Here is a 16,754-nt window from a genome sequence, read left to right as displayed (position 1 = left end):
TATTCAAACGAGTAGTTGAGGAGCCTATTGCTTACAACAGAACAGTGAGACACAAGCCACATGGTCTTTTCCCCCTATCCTTCAATAAAAAGCAGTGAATCTTAGGCAAAAATAGTAATAGATTTATGAAAATGGACACAGGAAAAATAGCTGGAGACTTCAGAATAGAAGTCACATCAGTGCAGATGAAAATAAGCTTATAGGGCTAGGAAGCGCGCGAATCTGCGATGATGGAGTTCCTTTGCATCGATCTTTCAAGATCTTTGAGACAATCAAAAATAGTTAATAAGACTCCTAATATGATTGTATTTAAGGAGTCTTTGAGAAATTTAAATCCTTAGGAAAGCTTTTTGGTAAAAGTTTCCCAATAACTCCTCCTAAAACATTAGGATTTGTAGATATGAGGGTAAAACTTAGAGACATAAAAATTAGAATAATTTTTTCAGCAAAATCTTCAAAAATGGGTGGAGACATTAGGATGAAATTCAGACCAGCGCAGATGAAAATAAGCTCACGGGGCTAGGAATCACGTGAGACTGCGATGATGGAGTTCCTAGGCATCGATCTTTCAAGATCTCTGAGACAACCAAAAACAATTAATAAGACTCCTAATGTTTGATGAGTCTTTGAGAAATTTAAATCATCAAGAAAGCTTATTGGTAAAAGTTTCCCAATGACTCCTTCTAAAGATTAGGATTCGGAAGAATAAGAAGGAAAAACTTAGAGAAATGAAATTAAACTAATCTCTTCAACAAAATCTTTGTTTGGCCCAAAAGAATATTTCAGATGAGGATCAATACTTTGAAAAAAAAAATCAAAGAATAGGGTAAATAAGACGAATAATGGAACATATAATAATGCATAGAATAATGGAATAATGGATAAGGAAATTATGAGAGAAAGTATAACCAAAGATAAGGAGATTTTGGGGTAAATGAATCTGAATAGTCCTCTTGTGTATACTCCTAAGAGCTTTCACAGTGAATATCCGGCAGAAGTCACCCCTTCTGGTGATTTTGCTAGAAAAGTGGTGTTATGTGATGTTCAACTTTTTACAAAATCAAGACTAAAGCTGTATTCAGTGCAAAATCTTTGTGCTGTTAGTTTTATTTTCTTTATTCCCTAAACTCTTGACAATAGTTTATATCTGTCTGCACCGTTAGCCAGCATCCTTATCATTACTCGCCGAACGTACAAATCAATGATTAAACGTTTAAAATTAAAACATTCTAATCCCCAATCAAATTCATAATTCAGATCCACAGAAGTTCGAATTCCTTTCTCAAAAGAGTCCATCACCAACACCCAAAACAAACTCTACTCTAATTTTTACTAATTTTTAAGAGGCAGTTTTCTAACATAATTTTAATTAGGATCGTTTCTTGGCTGGCTAAGCAAACATTAGTTTTAGAAAAAGAGGAAAAACACCTTAAAGACAACATTAGTTATCCGAAACTTCAAACGCAATTAATTATAAGGTTCAAATAATTGGTCTTAGTAGAGAGAAGGTTGAATATAAGTTAGCTGGGACAAGAAATTAGCCTCATAAAATAGTTTCATCTCTGATCAATAATCGAATTGGATCATTAGGGTTACTTTGGTATCCTACTTTTTCGAAATAATCATTTTGAAGATGCATAGGAAAGAACTAGAGGGAGAAGGTTAAACTTAGCCAACTAAGATTTAAGCAGGCAACGTTTAAGATACTATTTTGGAAAGGAAATGAAAACAGACGAGCACAAGCACCAAATTTTTCGGCTGCCAAAAAATTACTAAGTTGAACATCTGTATTAAATACCTTTCGGCTGTCCTTCAAATGCACATCATGCTTTATTCATTTGGTATAGCACTGTTAGACGGACCAGTCCTAGGTTGAACCAATTCGTTGAAAGCCAACTCGCATAGTTCTACGGAGGAGGCAAATTCCATAGAGACAGAGCTTTCAAGCTATATTTGTAGACTTTAAAAGAGATTGTAGCAAGATTTCAAATACCTTTAGAAGCATTAACGGTATCTTCTCTCGAATTTCAAGTTCTTAATTCATTGCATCGTGACACCGTCCGTGTTTGATGAATGATTTCTGAAATTAAATTTTCAAAAGATTTTGTTGAAATCCAAGAAACTTCAGATTCAACTATCAAAGACACAAACTTCATTTCTTGTTATACGAATAGAGAAGCAAGAAAGTAAAGTAAAGTGTAAAATGTGGTATTTCATTAGCTTTGAAATTTTTTATTTGACTTGAATAGAATCTAGAGGATTAAACTTAAAATCCCAAACTATGGTTAAAATGCGGCTTTAAGCTATTACCATTACATTTTCTTCTCTTCCAAACACCGAGTTCACACTAAACTGGAATTTTTTTTTCTTGTAAAACTAGTGAAGCTCTTTAGACTAAATATATAGGCTGGATTATGTTTGGGAAGGTATTTTGGAAAGCTTAAACCCTCGCTCTTATCCCACTTACGACCCTTTAAAAATCCCCTAAAATTTTTGTTCGTCTTTGAAAACTAAGAGCTCTTACTCAGTTTAGAGTTCCACTCGGATTCTAAGATCATTTGACAATGCCTATAGTCAAAGAGAAATAGACTCTAAGCAAATCTTGGAGCGTATTATTTTTCTAAGTTGACATTGAGCTGGGTTCGCCAGAGTTACTATTTTTTGTGGGGGGGGGGTTAAATCTTAAGCTTTTATCACTTTGTATACTCTTTCGACATTTTTTTTATTTATTTTGGCTTCCTCGAAACATTTCGACCTGATGATCAAAAGTCTTTTACAACGTAAAGACGAAAAACTATAAAAAAAAAACGCTGATAAGGGCTTCTGGGCGAAGCCAAAATATTCTGAGGCCAGCATGTTCTTCCATTCCAAGTTTTCAAAGTTTATACTGTTATAAATTTATTTTTATTTCATTTTTTTTGAAATTTCAAATATCATTCGAGTTGTGGCAAAGTTACCACAGAAAGGCACGATTGATATGTAAACTGTTTGAATCAGACAATCGTGTACATTTACATGGGTTATTGTGCTTAAATTTGATCATACAATTTTTTAAGTTATAACAGATTGCAATAGAGAACTTAAGAAAAAAAGAATAAAGAGTCATCAACCTGATTACAATCTCCTAAAATTGTTTTCAATGAGAAAATTGGAACTTCAGTTTTGGAATTGACTTCCTTTGTTTTCTAAGCATTGAAGTTCCCAGATATCTAGAGCCACTTTCACACTACGTCCGTAATTTCCTATGCTAAGTGAATACGTTATGTGAAGTTACGTTATGCTTCGTACAATATTTTACGCTAAAACACGTCCTTTCACACGAAGCTAGCGTAAAAATCCATAAAACCATCAGAACAAGTAAACTACTCAAAAATCGAAAATTTGGAATGGAGATAAAGGCTCAACCTCAGCTGATGATCTCTTTGTTATTGCAGCAGGATGACTTGTGCTGAAAAAAAAACGACCCAAAAGACTTTCTTGGTAAAGTTTATTCAGTTTTTTTTCAAATTTTTTTGATCCAGAAAGTCCATTTCATTGCTGCTACGTTGACTCTTTCATAACATAAACGTAACATAACGCAATGTAATAAAATTCTATGTAGATGAATCTACTTCGCACTGCCTATGTTATCACAGATAAAATATGCTTCGTAAGATTACGTAGCGTGACGTTAAGTCCTTAGTTATGCTAGTCTGAAATGTTCTACGATATAGTGTGAAAGCCCAATAAGGGGGATAGGGGAAAATTGTTCTTACTGCTCCACAGGACAGAGAAGAATTAAGACATGTTGGCTTTAAAGTTTTTGGGGGTTCGGCTGTCTCTCCTTCCCCTCTATGGGAAATAACTATATGATAACCCCATAATTTTGGTTGTTTACGCTTTTGTATAATCATGTTTCACCTTTTTTGGGGCGTTGCAAAGGCATTACTTTGAGGTGGCAATGCTCTTAAATTTTATGCAAATAGCTTTTTTGAGGCTGTTTCCGAGTTTGGCTTACTTTATTCCCTTATTTTAATTCCGGTTTATTTTAATGTCTGTACTTTATGTAAGTACTTTCTGTATTTATTTCCGAGAAGTTTGCTGCAAAGAAAACTTTAGTGACAGTTTAATGGCAACACTAAAACATTTGATGTTCACTCACAGGCAAGTAATGAAAACACTAACAATTAAAAGTGAATACCCATTAATAGATTTTTTTTCATATTTTTTTAGAGAATCAAAAAATTCCCAAACGTTGTAAATAAATACGTATGTATAAGAATGTATAAGAGCGAATGTGGAAATGTCCGACGGTCTTGTTGTTGCAAATGAAGGCAAGATGTCGCTGCCTACGTGGTGTTTCCTGATCTTTAATTCCATAATATTTACTGGGTAGCATTTGAGGACATGGTGCTCGTATTTCCGGTTTCTCTCGACCGGCTGAGAACTTGTCCCTCTTAGTTTAACAAGGATACTCAATAGAGTCAATAGAATCACCTGTTTTTATTTTTGCTGCATCCTGAACAAATACAATCTGACAATTCGTAAGCTTAAGCGTCGGTTATCACTTGCAATTTAGTCCCTTCGCCGTGACGATCGTAAAATATTAAATTAGGTCCAAACTCTTTGACTGTCAGAACACACCCCGCAACAGACACCTTCTCTTCTGAAGAGCATCCAGTCTTTTTACCTGGTCGCACTGCTTAATAAACTTTGTCAAGGATATGTTGACATTAAGTTTTCAAGGGTAAGGCTTAAAGCCGCAGCATCCTTAGTCTTTAATAGCGACACATGGGAAAGAAGGGATTTCTTTGTTGGTGTCAATAGATTTTTGTTCTTTTTTTATTCATTTCTTGAAAATCTCTCATAATTTTTCTCAAATTTTGGCTGATCTAATACCTCTGCACAAGAAGTGTTCTTGTTGCATTTAATATAAGTTTTTCTCCGTGTTATTTGAGCTAATGCTTCACTTTCAACATCATTTTCATGACGGTCTTGCGTCACTAGGATGTTCATTTTTGATGATTTCTTCAACATATGAGATGCTTACACAGCTCTTACTACTTGCACCATCGTCTTCCCTTTCTTCCCTTTCTTCCCTTTCCCTTCCCTTTCGTTTCTCTTTTGTCATTTAAGTCACATGAAGTTTTGCTTATGCAGCGCTATAACTCAAATAAATATTCAAAAATTTATAATTTTGTAAAACTTCACCTGATTTATAGATGTTTACACTTGATTTTTCTTTCTTAGATAAAGTGTTTTTTTTTTTGCTATTTAGACTAAATTAGCAAGCTCAGTACCGCAGGTTTGAGGTAAGGTTCGAACCTGAAGAACTTCGTCATGTTTGGATGAAATGATTTTTGAAAAACGTTTTTGAAAAGTTTTAAAAGATTATATATATCACACACACATGAAATAGCATTTGTCTTTTTCTTAGCTGGATCTAGTAAACAACACCTTCCGTACAGCCCAGGGGCGCCATTTGGGGGGGGGCAGGGGTGGGCCATCGCCCACCCTAATTTTTAAGGGGGCCCCAGCTTCCTCCCAAAAAGGCCTTTTTTTCTTTTACAAAATATACAGGAACAAAATTACAATTAGTAATTAGTCAAAATTTTGAAACTGCTACATTTATATGTATATTAACGTAGATAATAGTGAGATTAATAGTGCAACTGGGTCGTGCACAGGGTTGCCGACTGGACATATTTTATGTCCAAAGGACATATTTTTATGTACCTGGACATAATGACATAATAGGGAAAAAAATGGACACATTTGGGACATAAAGTGGACACATTTTCCAAAATTATTACATAAAACAAATTACTTTCATAAAAAAATGTCATTCATCACCAAAAGAGTGCTAAGACTTGTATCTACTTATTTTGTAAGCTCTGTATTTATTTTCCGGGATTGCTTGCTCTTCCCTGAAGCAAACTTTCAGAAAATGCCTTCAAAATTCTTTCAGATAAGACTCCGATATGAATGTTCTGGTTGTACTGTCTGCAGTCAGCGAGGGAGCTGATAGTGAAGCTCGAGCAGAAGCAGCTGGGCTCCAGAGAAAAATGGAATCTTTCACAGTTATATTCCAGTTACTCTATATGGAGGCAATTCTGAGGACGACAAACTCCCTTTCTGAGCAGCTTCAGGCAGTTGATCTGGTAATATCTAGGTCCCGCACCTTGATTCAAGCAACAAGGAAGGAAATAGCTGAACTGCGCTCTGACACTTCATTTGCATCGCTTTTGGAGAAGGCAAAAGAGTTTGCTGAAGGTCTTGAAATTGAAGTACCTGACGTGAATGGACCCACGACCGGATCCTCCTCTGCGGGTCAGAGGGGACGACTTAGAAGAACCCAAAAAATTATCAAACACCTGAAAGAATTCATGACCCCTTCGACGTTAGGAAAAAACTTTGTTGAATCCGACAATAGAGCTCCAACTCTAGCGGAAGAATTGAAAAGAGAATACCTGGAGACTGTATATTGTCTGACTGCGGATATTGACAGATAGTTTACAGATAACCTTACAGTGCTCAGTACACTCGAAGCTCTGGACCCCAGCTCTACCAAGTTCATGGATGCAGGGCTCCTCAAGCAATTCTCTGAACTTTATTCTGAAATTGATATTGACCAGGTTCTTCTTGAGGCCCAAAATGGTATTGCCAAGCGGTTTTTGCTCGAGGAGGAGGCAAGGCCGAAGAACTTCATGGACGTCATCGATAATATCGAGACACTTCCAGTGGCCTATTCAGAAATTATCAAAGTTCTTCATATTGCTGCCACACTTCCTGTCACGACAGCCAGCAATGAACGCTTGTTTTCTGGGCTGGAAATAGTGAAGAACTATCTGCGCTCGACCACAGGAGACGATCGTCTTAGTCACCTGCTTTTGATCTTTGCAGAGAAGGATTTAGTTAAAAACTTGGATTTCGACCAGCATGTTGACGACTTTGTGAAGATGAAACCACGACAGTTCCCCTTGTTGCCTTGAGTGTTCACTCATTTGTTTAAAAATTTTGTTGTATTTTTTGATCCTTTTTATATACTTGATTAAGCAAAGTTTTGCATCTTCATAGCCGTAGCATGACTCCAACTTGGAATTAAGTATTTACTGTTAGCATAGAGCTGAAAAACTCGTTTACAGAATGTACTTTAGTCAAAGTGTGAGTTTCTACAGAGGTTCGTCTTTCGTCAAGTTATAGGTTCGGAAAAGTGGAAGATTCCCAAACGGCTGTTTTTTTAACATCGCACATACCGTTTCCGCTTTCTTCAGATATCTGGTATTTTCCGAACCTATGGCATAAGAGCGAAAGAAGGAAAGGCAAAGCAATTGAGACAATTTCCTTAGATTTTACGGTAACTCCCACGGAAGGCAGTTTTTTTTTGGATAAAGCTAGAGGCAATTTTTTTTTAGACAAGCCTGCTTCGGGGCCCATGTCGATTGCTTGCCCACCCTAAGGTTTGGCTGAAATGGCGCCTCTGGTACAGCCTACTGTTTGAAATGCGGTCAGTCAGCCGAGGACCGAAAACAATTCGTAGGCAATTTCTCTAAAAGAAAAAAAAACTGTTTAATTTCTGTTCGTTTTGGGCACAGTTTATATGCTTAGCAGTATGATCTTTCCCTATCTCACCCATTATAAAAACCCGGACCGAGGTGCGAGTGTTCCAGAGAAAGTATAAACATTAGCGACATTAGATGTTTTCACGGGTAGACAAGTCAGATCTCTCTTGAACACGAAACTTGGCTTCAACGTTGGAATGTTAATTTTGAAGAAACTAATTTTAAATTAATTTATTCCAATACATACATGAAAATCATTAATTAGTAGTACAATGTTATTATTAGATGTTTTTAGGAATTAAAAATAGGTTTCGAAGTCTCAAGTTGGTTTCAAAGGCATTTTGAGAAAGTTTCTGCCAAAATACGTGTTCCAGGGTAATTGGAGCGCTAATGGCAGATCAAATGAGAGGAGCTGTTTCTACGCGGCGATATATATATATATATATATATATATATATATATATATATATATATATATATATATATATATATATATATATATTTATTTTTTTTTTATTTTTTTTTTATTTTTTTTTTTTTTTTTTTTTTTTTTTTTTTTTTTTTTTTTTTTTTTTTTTTTTTTTGTTTGTTTTTTATATATATATATATATATATATATATTATATATATATATATATATATATATATATATATATATATATATACATATATATATATATATATATATATATATATATATATATATATATATATATATATATATATATATATATATATATATATATATATATATATATATATATATATATATATATATATATATATATATATATATATATATATATATATATATATATATATATATATATATATATATATATATATATATATATATATATATATATATATATATATATATATATATATATATATATATATATATATATATATGTATACTACGAAAACTTTACGAAAAAGAAATTTTTTTTAAAAGTTAAGTAAAGGCAATATTAAACAAGATCAGTAGAAATAGAAGCCTACAATAACTCAAACTCAAAACGACCAGAAATTATAGTTAAAGAATAAAAAAGGAAAGGAGAATAATTGATATGGCTGTAACACTGCTGTAATAATGCAAAAGGTAAATATAACATTGGTTTAAGAATAGAAAGAAAGACAAAGAATAAATTTACAACGATAATCAAGTTGAAAATAAGTTTTATTTGAACAATGCCATAAAGCGATGACATTTGATTATGATATTTGGTGCTTCGCATTGATATTTCAGTTTTAAAAGTTTTATCAATTTTTTCTCAAAGGGAAATTACGTGGTGGGCATGAATGTAGACTTGCAGCTAAATTAAATATAGTCACTTCCACTTTTCACATATGTTTATTGATATTGGTTTGATCTTTGTTGTGTATAGTACTGATAAGCTCATTAAGGAGATAATCGAACACTAGTTTTTAAAAATTTGGCCCCTTTGTTCAAAAAAGGAGATAATCAAATATTTAAACTACTAAAACTAAAATAATTACTTGCTAGTTTATTTTCCTTGATAGGTACGTCTCTCGATATTGTGGCAACTTTTACCACAGCAACCAATAATTAGAACCCAAGTCCTAAAATTGGTCTCAATCAGGAACCCTTATCGCTATCTTAATTCACAAAGGGCAAAGATTTTCAAACAGAGGTGTTTATTGTTTAAAGTTCAGGAAAGGTCTGTCCATTTCATACGAAAACATTGATTGAAAACGAAACTAGGCTTATCTAGAAAATAAATATCGTAGAAAATAAATATCACGACGTGAAAAAAAAATGATAAACCATCCAGTGGCGGATCCAGAGGGGGGCAAGGGGTGTCCCCCTAAAGTAGTCTAAAGTAGTGTAATTTACCTAATTAACGCAAGTTTGCATTAATTAAACTTGCTCATAACGTAAGTTTATCGGATCAATCTATTTTGCCCCCCCCCCTAAACCATCACACATATTCCACCAGTTATTAGAAGAAAAAAAGTCCTTATTTTCACAAATTTCAAAGCCTCAAAGGAACATTTTCTGTCACATATTTTAGATTTTGTATTAGAATTACATCAGCTAAATATGATGAAAATCCAGATAATTTATGGTTAACCTCTGATTTCTCTTCAGGGGGAAATGACTAGCCCATCATACTGTGAAAACTTGTATAAGATTTTTGTTTTGTTTTCAAATATCTGGTTTTCCCCATCCTTTAGTGGATGGACCGTCAACATGGACTGTTATATCTTTCATGCCACAGACCCTTCTAACAATATATACGTTGGCGTGTTTCTAAACAAACTGCCAAAAATATATGATTCCAACAACCTTGCCTCACTTTATCAGTTTTTATGCTTATGCCTTGGTCAACTTACAATCAAGCTACTGGAATAAAAATATTATGACAGCAGTGCCAATTATGTATTTTGCTTGTAATTATTTGGGTTTACGAATTTTCAAATTTCCAGCGTGAGGATAATCACTGACCAATCATGGTAAACATTTAAGGTATCATTTTGAATTTAAAAAAAGATAATGACTTTCAACAGTGGCCCCCAAATATGTATAATGAATCTGGCAAACGATTCAGAGACAATAATCAGGAACAAAAATATTCTTTTAAAACTAGTTTCTTGCCATTTCAGTTTTCCACATTTGTGGCATAGGAGTAAATCAAAGAGAAACACATCATTCACAAATTTTTGCTTTGCTTATCAATAGGTACAATTATGGTATGACCGGGGTAGCAGTGGAGGAAAAAAGGAAAAAAGAGGATACTTCATTTCTACCCCTGCAAAAATTGGTTTTCTTCGTTGTTCAAGCCGTTGTTTTCTTCGTAGGGGACTAATTTTCCCAGATTAGGTTTTCGGCAATAGCGGTTCCAATGATATGTTTTTTGTTTCTACCCGACGCCATTCTATGGCGGGTTTCAGGCTGTTTTTTGAATCCCCATAAACTTCTATTCAAAATAACATTTTACTATTAATACTAACGGAGATAATACTTAACATTCCGAAATCAGCTATAAGGGGCAATTTTTTACCTCTAGCCAGTTTTAACTAAAACATTTTTTTAAGTTTTGGTTACTATGGGCCGTGGTTCGCTCTTTACTAAGTTGCAGCTGCCACTGCAACCAAGACTTGTTTTAGGAAAGGAGATTTTTAGATTTCCCTGACGCCAGCACCTGAGCAAACAATTCTGTACCAAACTTTCTTTGGTTTGACTTTAGACATGAGTTGATTTCTCCTCATTGCAAGATTCAACATTATTCTTTACTTATGTTTTTTAAACTTAACTTTTAAGCCATTTTCTGTGTAGTCTGTAAATTCAAATTTCGTTGAGGTAATTTTTTCCATTGTTGTCAATAGTCTTTATTGAGTTCAAGTTATTTCTAGAATAGAAAAATGCGTGAAATAAGGAAATGTCTAATGAAGTAAATTGATCTTATGAAATAAATGGGAGGAAAAACTTATCAATAAACTTAGAGTGTCTTGCCAAAAGCATAGTGAGTAACCAGGACAAAGCCATGAAAACACGTTTACAGAGCCAATATCTTTTTCTCAACAATTAGAACAATACGTTCATTCCTGTACAACCTACTCACTTTTAATATGTTTTACTGTGGGTCGTAAAATATCTTAGAATTTTCTGAGACTGTGTGGTGATGAGGCATCCGTCAGAGCAGAAACTTATTACCGACGGCCATCCTGATCGTTATGAAAGATTCCAGTACCTGGTATAAATACTTTTCCAATCAAGGCCATATCCAGAGGGGGGTTACCGGGTTGGAATCCCAAAATTTTTGCTTCACTCGTAAAAAAGTAAAAAAATGCATATAAACAAATTTTTGATACGTTTCGTAAAGCTTTTTTCGAAACCCCACTCCTATCCGAAAAAATATCCTTCCGAAAAAAAAACTCAAATATGAACATGCCTCTAATTCAAAGCACCATATTTTTATCAGCTATTTTTCAAAGTCTATTTTTTAAAACAGCAGTCTTTTTTAACCACCATTATGTATGAAAGCAAAAACCGTACTCTTCTGATAAAGCCACAGTAACCAAAAGACTAGGGGGAAACAAGACAACAAGGAGAAAGGCAACATAGTAATGAATAAAATATCAAAGTTATTTCTTAGAATAAAAAGAAGAAAACAAAAAAATTTTTGAAGACAGTGAAAAACTTAGTGAATACAACCCAAGCGGGTATTTCGACTATACCGGTGTAAAACGAATTAAAAGAAAACAAACTTACTAAAAAACTTCATCGTTGAAATGAATTCTAAAACTAAAATCATAAAATAAATTTTTAAAAAATCTCAGCCTCACATAGGTCCAACCAAGGTCCTTGCCTCACGTAGGTTCAACCAAGGTCCTCGCCTCACATAGGTCCAACCAAGACTATTTGCTTAAATTGTATTCACTGTCTTCTTAAATTTCCTCGTTATCTTCTCTTGTTTTTTATGATGGAGAGGCAGTGTGGTCTTCGTCAGTATTTATGTCAAGCTATTTTTTAGGTATATTTTATACATTATTCAAAGCATCGTCAAGTTTTTGAAAGGCCATCTGACAGTGAAGTGAGTATGGGTATAAATGCACCACCAGTCCCAACGAATGACCACCAGATCCCTGAGGTTTTTCTACTTAATGAAGCAAGAAGCATAGATGTGTATGTCAAGCACAATGGAGAGGTTGATGTCAAGGAGGAGGAGTTTGTTGACATGGATCCAGATGTGGTGAAGGTAAATTCGCTTTTTAAATAACCCGCTATTACAATTGCATAAGAATAATTTTAAATGCTTGACTGGCGGAATATCAAATAACTTGTTTAACGAAGAAAACCTCAACCAAATCACTATCCATCAAATCAAAATTACTAACCAAATAAAATGTATTTTAATCGATGTGATAAACGTCTTTATTTTGAGATTTTTCAGCTTTGAATTTTTATCATTCGTGTTTTTATTTATTTTTCCTTTTCTCTATATGTTTTGCTTAACTTAGTTTAGTTTTATGTTCCCGTTTATAAAAGCTTCCAGACGTGTAGCTGAAATATTTGGACTTCAATTATTCTAAGTAAAAAAGGGTTCGTCTTGTTAGAAATATTAATCCTGTTTTTCAATATTTTCATTTAAATTTCTTTGTAAATGGGAAAGCAGTTTGATCTATTTTTTTCAATTAAAATTCCGTGAAGAGAAGCTTAGGTTTAGGATTTTTGAGGGGCAGTCAATGCAGTCTTAAAAAAAGAAAAAAAAAATCTTGAAATTACATTAAGTTCCTAACAAAAAAGGCACGTGGTATTAGTAGATATACACGGTTTCAATAGAACGCGGAGTAACGAAAGTCGGCTTGTTAACTAGCCTCTTTTTGAATAACCTTGGAAGCATAAATTGTCCTCAGTTGATAATTTTCACATAAAGGAATGTTTCGCTTTCTACTTTTCACTTTACGCTTTTTTGCTTCTTCCCTCTATCTATCAAGTAAAGTTCACAAGTAAAAGTATCAGTTTCACTATGTGCACAGGATTTTTTTTTCTTTTTTAATATATTAACTTAAAAACATCTTTTCCATAAAAACCTGTTTTTCAAGAAGAGCAGAAATAAAGTCAAATATTAATTCAATGTCATTAATTCAAGCGTAAAATGAACATAAAATACTATGAATAAAAAAGTGAAACCCAAAAGGAAGAAATAATAGAATAAATAGCCAAGTCGAACTGAAAGCGAGGAGAAACTACCACAAAGACGAGTAGGGTCTTCTAAAGACCAGAATGTCATTTGTGCTTTACTAAAAAGTTTTTTATTTCGAGCTTTATGTTTTTATTTGTTATAACATAAACAAAAATAGAAACACCGTAATTGCCAAGATTACTGAAAATAACTAATTAAATTTAGATTGACAATTAATATATATCAGAAATTTTGGATTTAGTAACGTTACAAAAGAAAATTTTTTTTAAAGTTTTTTGTGTCCAATAAAGCACATATGATGTTCTGATCTTGACAGCGCAATAAGTTGTGCAAACCTAGATATTTTGGAATGCATGCGCCCCCTTAGGTAGCCTTAGGTAGCAGCAAACCTGCCAGTCATATATTTTAAAGCCAAAAAAATACGCTTAGAAAATAAATAGTTACATCTATGCCTGTTTTTGTTTTGACTTGACTAGACACATGACAGCTACGTGAATAAAATTTGGTTGATAATTTTTACTTTATTTAAATTTTTTAGGCTGAGCTAAAAAGAGTATACACCCAGCTGTACGTTCTTCGAAGTAGATCAGTGTTGTCAAATAACCCACATTTAATAAAAAAGCGAAGCAAAAGATTGACGAGAAAATTCTCGGTAAGATTTTTTTATATTTTACATATTATACATTTTTTAAACATCGAGTTTGCTATTTTTTGACGACGTTCTCGCTTCCTCTGTTAGTTACACCAATTCGGATTTATTTCCACCCATTATACGACGTGCAACAAAAAATAATTATAGCTACGGCACTGATACACAAGAATGTGTGAATATTTAGCTTTGGGTGAAAGGCGACTTTGGGGTGGGAACGACGTAAAAAAAAGTAACAACTTGAAAAAGTACATGGAAAATGAAAATTTAGAATAAGTTGTGTAAACCTAGATACTTTGGAAAGCATGCGCCCCAGCCTTAGGTACCAGCAAACCTGTCAGTCATATTTTTTAAAGCCAAACAGATTTGCTTAGAAAATAATTAGTTGCATCTATACCTGTTTTTGTTTTGACTTGACTAGACACATGTTTATCATGAGAAACCAAAAAAAAAATCAGAATTTTGTTGCCAGTTGAAGAAAAAAAAGATTGAAAAATAATTATAAAATAATAAATAAGTTATCTATAATAGCTATGGAATTTGAAAGATAGTTTATATTTTATTTATTTCAAATGGTCAATCTTATTTCCATGTCTCATAGTTGCTAATTTATTTATTTGGACTTAGGATCAATACTGACTAATACTTTAATTCTAAAGCTACTTGGTTCCACTTGGAATATTTTGGGATTTTTTTTTGAAATAATAGTTAAGAAATAAAAACAATTGAATAAAGTATTTCAGTGGATATAGCTTAGCTCTCGAACACTTCTTTTTGTTAATTTGCTTTACGATTCATTTCCTTTGGGTCATTCCAATGTATTTTTCCAATGTCATTTCTTCTGTTTGTTTGTAATTTCTTCCTTTATAAAATACTTTATGAAGTAATTTTGTCATCAGCCCAAGCTTGCACGGAAATAAGAATATAATGGAGTATTTTATTTCCGGTGTGAGGGGGGTGTTAAAAAAACGCAAACGTACGCAAAATATGTTGAAAATGTAGAAAACAAGGTATTTTAGAAGGGGTGGTAACCTCAATCCCCTCCCCTGTTTACATACGTGACTAAAGTAATATACCAAATAGATCAGAGAGTAGGATTGGTTGGAAGCGTGGTTAGTCCTTCTAGATAATAATTAACAAGGTGTATGTGGTCTTTTACCAGGGTTTTTACGCGATATAAAAGATAATAAATTAAGATAGTTTTTACTTTTTTAATAGCATAAAAAAGGAATACCAAGTTTTGTTTTTCGTGTTTGTATCAAAATGTGTGAAAAATAAACACAAACTTATAGGGAAAACTCAGAAAGGTCGGTAAATTAAATCAGTACAACAAGAGAAAATTAAATATATAAAAAACTTAATAAACATAAGAAGTCATTAAAAAACGATGGTCGTAGATTAAAAAAAAAGGAACTTATGCTTTCTAACAGCCAGAATATAATTTGTACTTTGCTGAAAAAAACAAATGAATCTACTAAAAAATGTGTATTGTCAGTTTAATATACATATACTGATGCTTATTCCTTAAAATCTTAATTAATTTTTGATTTCTCAAAGTTATAAAAATGAAAAATTAATAGAATTTTTTCCAGAAAGGTACTAATTATATTCTGTCTATTAGAAAGCATAGGGTTTTAGAACCCTACTCAAGTTAATTTCTGCTCGTTTTGAGTTTGACTCTGTTATTTATTTTAATTTCTGTTTGTTTTGGGTTTCATTTTTTTACTGATACTGATTTGTGGTAGTTGTATGCTTGGTAGAATAATTGATTCTATTTTGGTTCATTTTTGGTTTATTGGAGTTCTTTATTTTTTTTTTTGAAAAACTTATTCTGTGGAAAAAGGTTTTTTAATTAATTTCTGTTTGTTTTATATTGACATAATCTTTTTCAGGGAAAAAGACTGAGCCTCTTCTAAATTTAAACAGCCATGCCTTCCATAAAAACATTAAATACCTTCTGGGTACAACTTACAACCCTCGCCCCTAACCTCTGGGGTTTGTTTCAACCCCAAAAGCCTTGTTATATAATATTTATACTATTTTGAATAGAATGGCTTTCTCAAAATTTCTATTAGATGTATTTCGGGACAAGACGACGTGTGTGTGTGTGTGTGTGTGGGAGAGAGGTAGCTGCCCTCCGATCACTTCTACTCTTAGAAAGAGCACTAGAGGGTCTGATTACCAATCTAATGAACCCCCTCCGAAGTTTATACGACCATGCTTTCTATAAAACATCATATGTCCCCACGGCATAACTTACAACACTTGCCCTGAGGGCTGGGGGGATTTGTTATACTCAAAAACAGAATTTCCAGACCTTTCAAATACGTTGAACAAAATGGCTGTCTCAAAATTTTGATTGGAAGTGTTTGGGGAAATGATGAGCGTGGGAGGGGGCATTTGCCCTCTGATATCTTTCGACTAATAAGAAAGGCACTAGTCCTTTCAATTTCCAATCGAATGAGCCCTTTTTGAAGCTTCTACGACAAAACCTCGTATACAAACCTTATATAACGCAAGGGCATAACTTACGACTCTTGTCCTGAGGACTATGGGGGACGGGTGGTCATCCTCAAAGACATAATTTCCACACCTTTCAACTACGTTGATAAAAATGGCCATAAATAACAAAATGTTGATCGTAAATGTTTTGGAAAATGATGGGCGTGGGCGGGTAGGGGGGGGATTCTCCCTCCGATTACTTTCGACTATTAAAAAGGGCAATAGCCCTCTCAGCGTCCAATCGAATAAAAAAAAACCTTATATGCCCCCAGGGTATAACTTACAACCTTAGTCTTGAGGGCTGTGGGTGGGGTTGTCATACTCAAAGATATAATTCCAGACCCTTCAACTATGTTCAACAAAATGGCTATATAAAAATTTTGATTGGAA

The 16,754-nt window shown here is 33.4% G+C and overlaps 1 protein-coding gene across 1 annotated transcript in view; it reads left to right on the top strand.

Annotated features, from left to right (window-relative positions):
* Nucleotides 1–16,754, top strand: part of LOC148946373 (uncharacterized) — a 66,295-nt gene that overhangs the window by 29,355 nt on the left and 20,186 nt on the right. Inside the window, exons 3-4 of the mRNA XM_089097680.1 lie at nt 12,041–12,265; nt 13,752–13,865. Coding sequence (XP_088953806.1) covers nt 12,041–12,265; nt 13,752–13,865 — 339 coding nt within the window. The remainder of the gene's footprint in view (nt 1–12,040; nt 12,266–13,751; nt 13,866–16,754) is intronic.

This window comes from Artemia sp. Qi Xiang Cuo, chromosome 12 (genome assembly GCF_049724085.1).
Source record: "Artemia sp. Qi Xiang Cuo chromosome 12, ASM4972408v1, whole genome shotgun sequence".
Classification (NCBI taxonomy): domain Eukaryota; kingdom Metazoa; phylum Arthropoda; class Branchiopoda; order Anostraca; family Artemiidae; genus Artemia; species Artemia sp. Qi Xiang Cuo.
The sequence above is the reverse complement of the archived record's forward strand: the minus strand, read 5'-3'. Positions and strand labels throughout refer to the sequence as shown.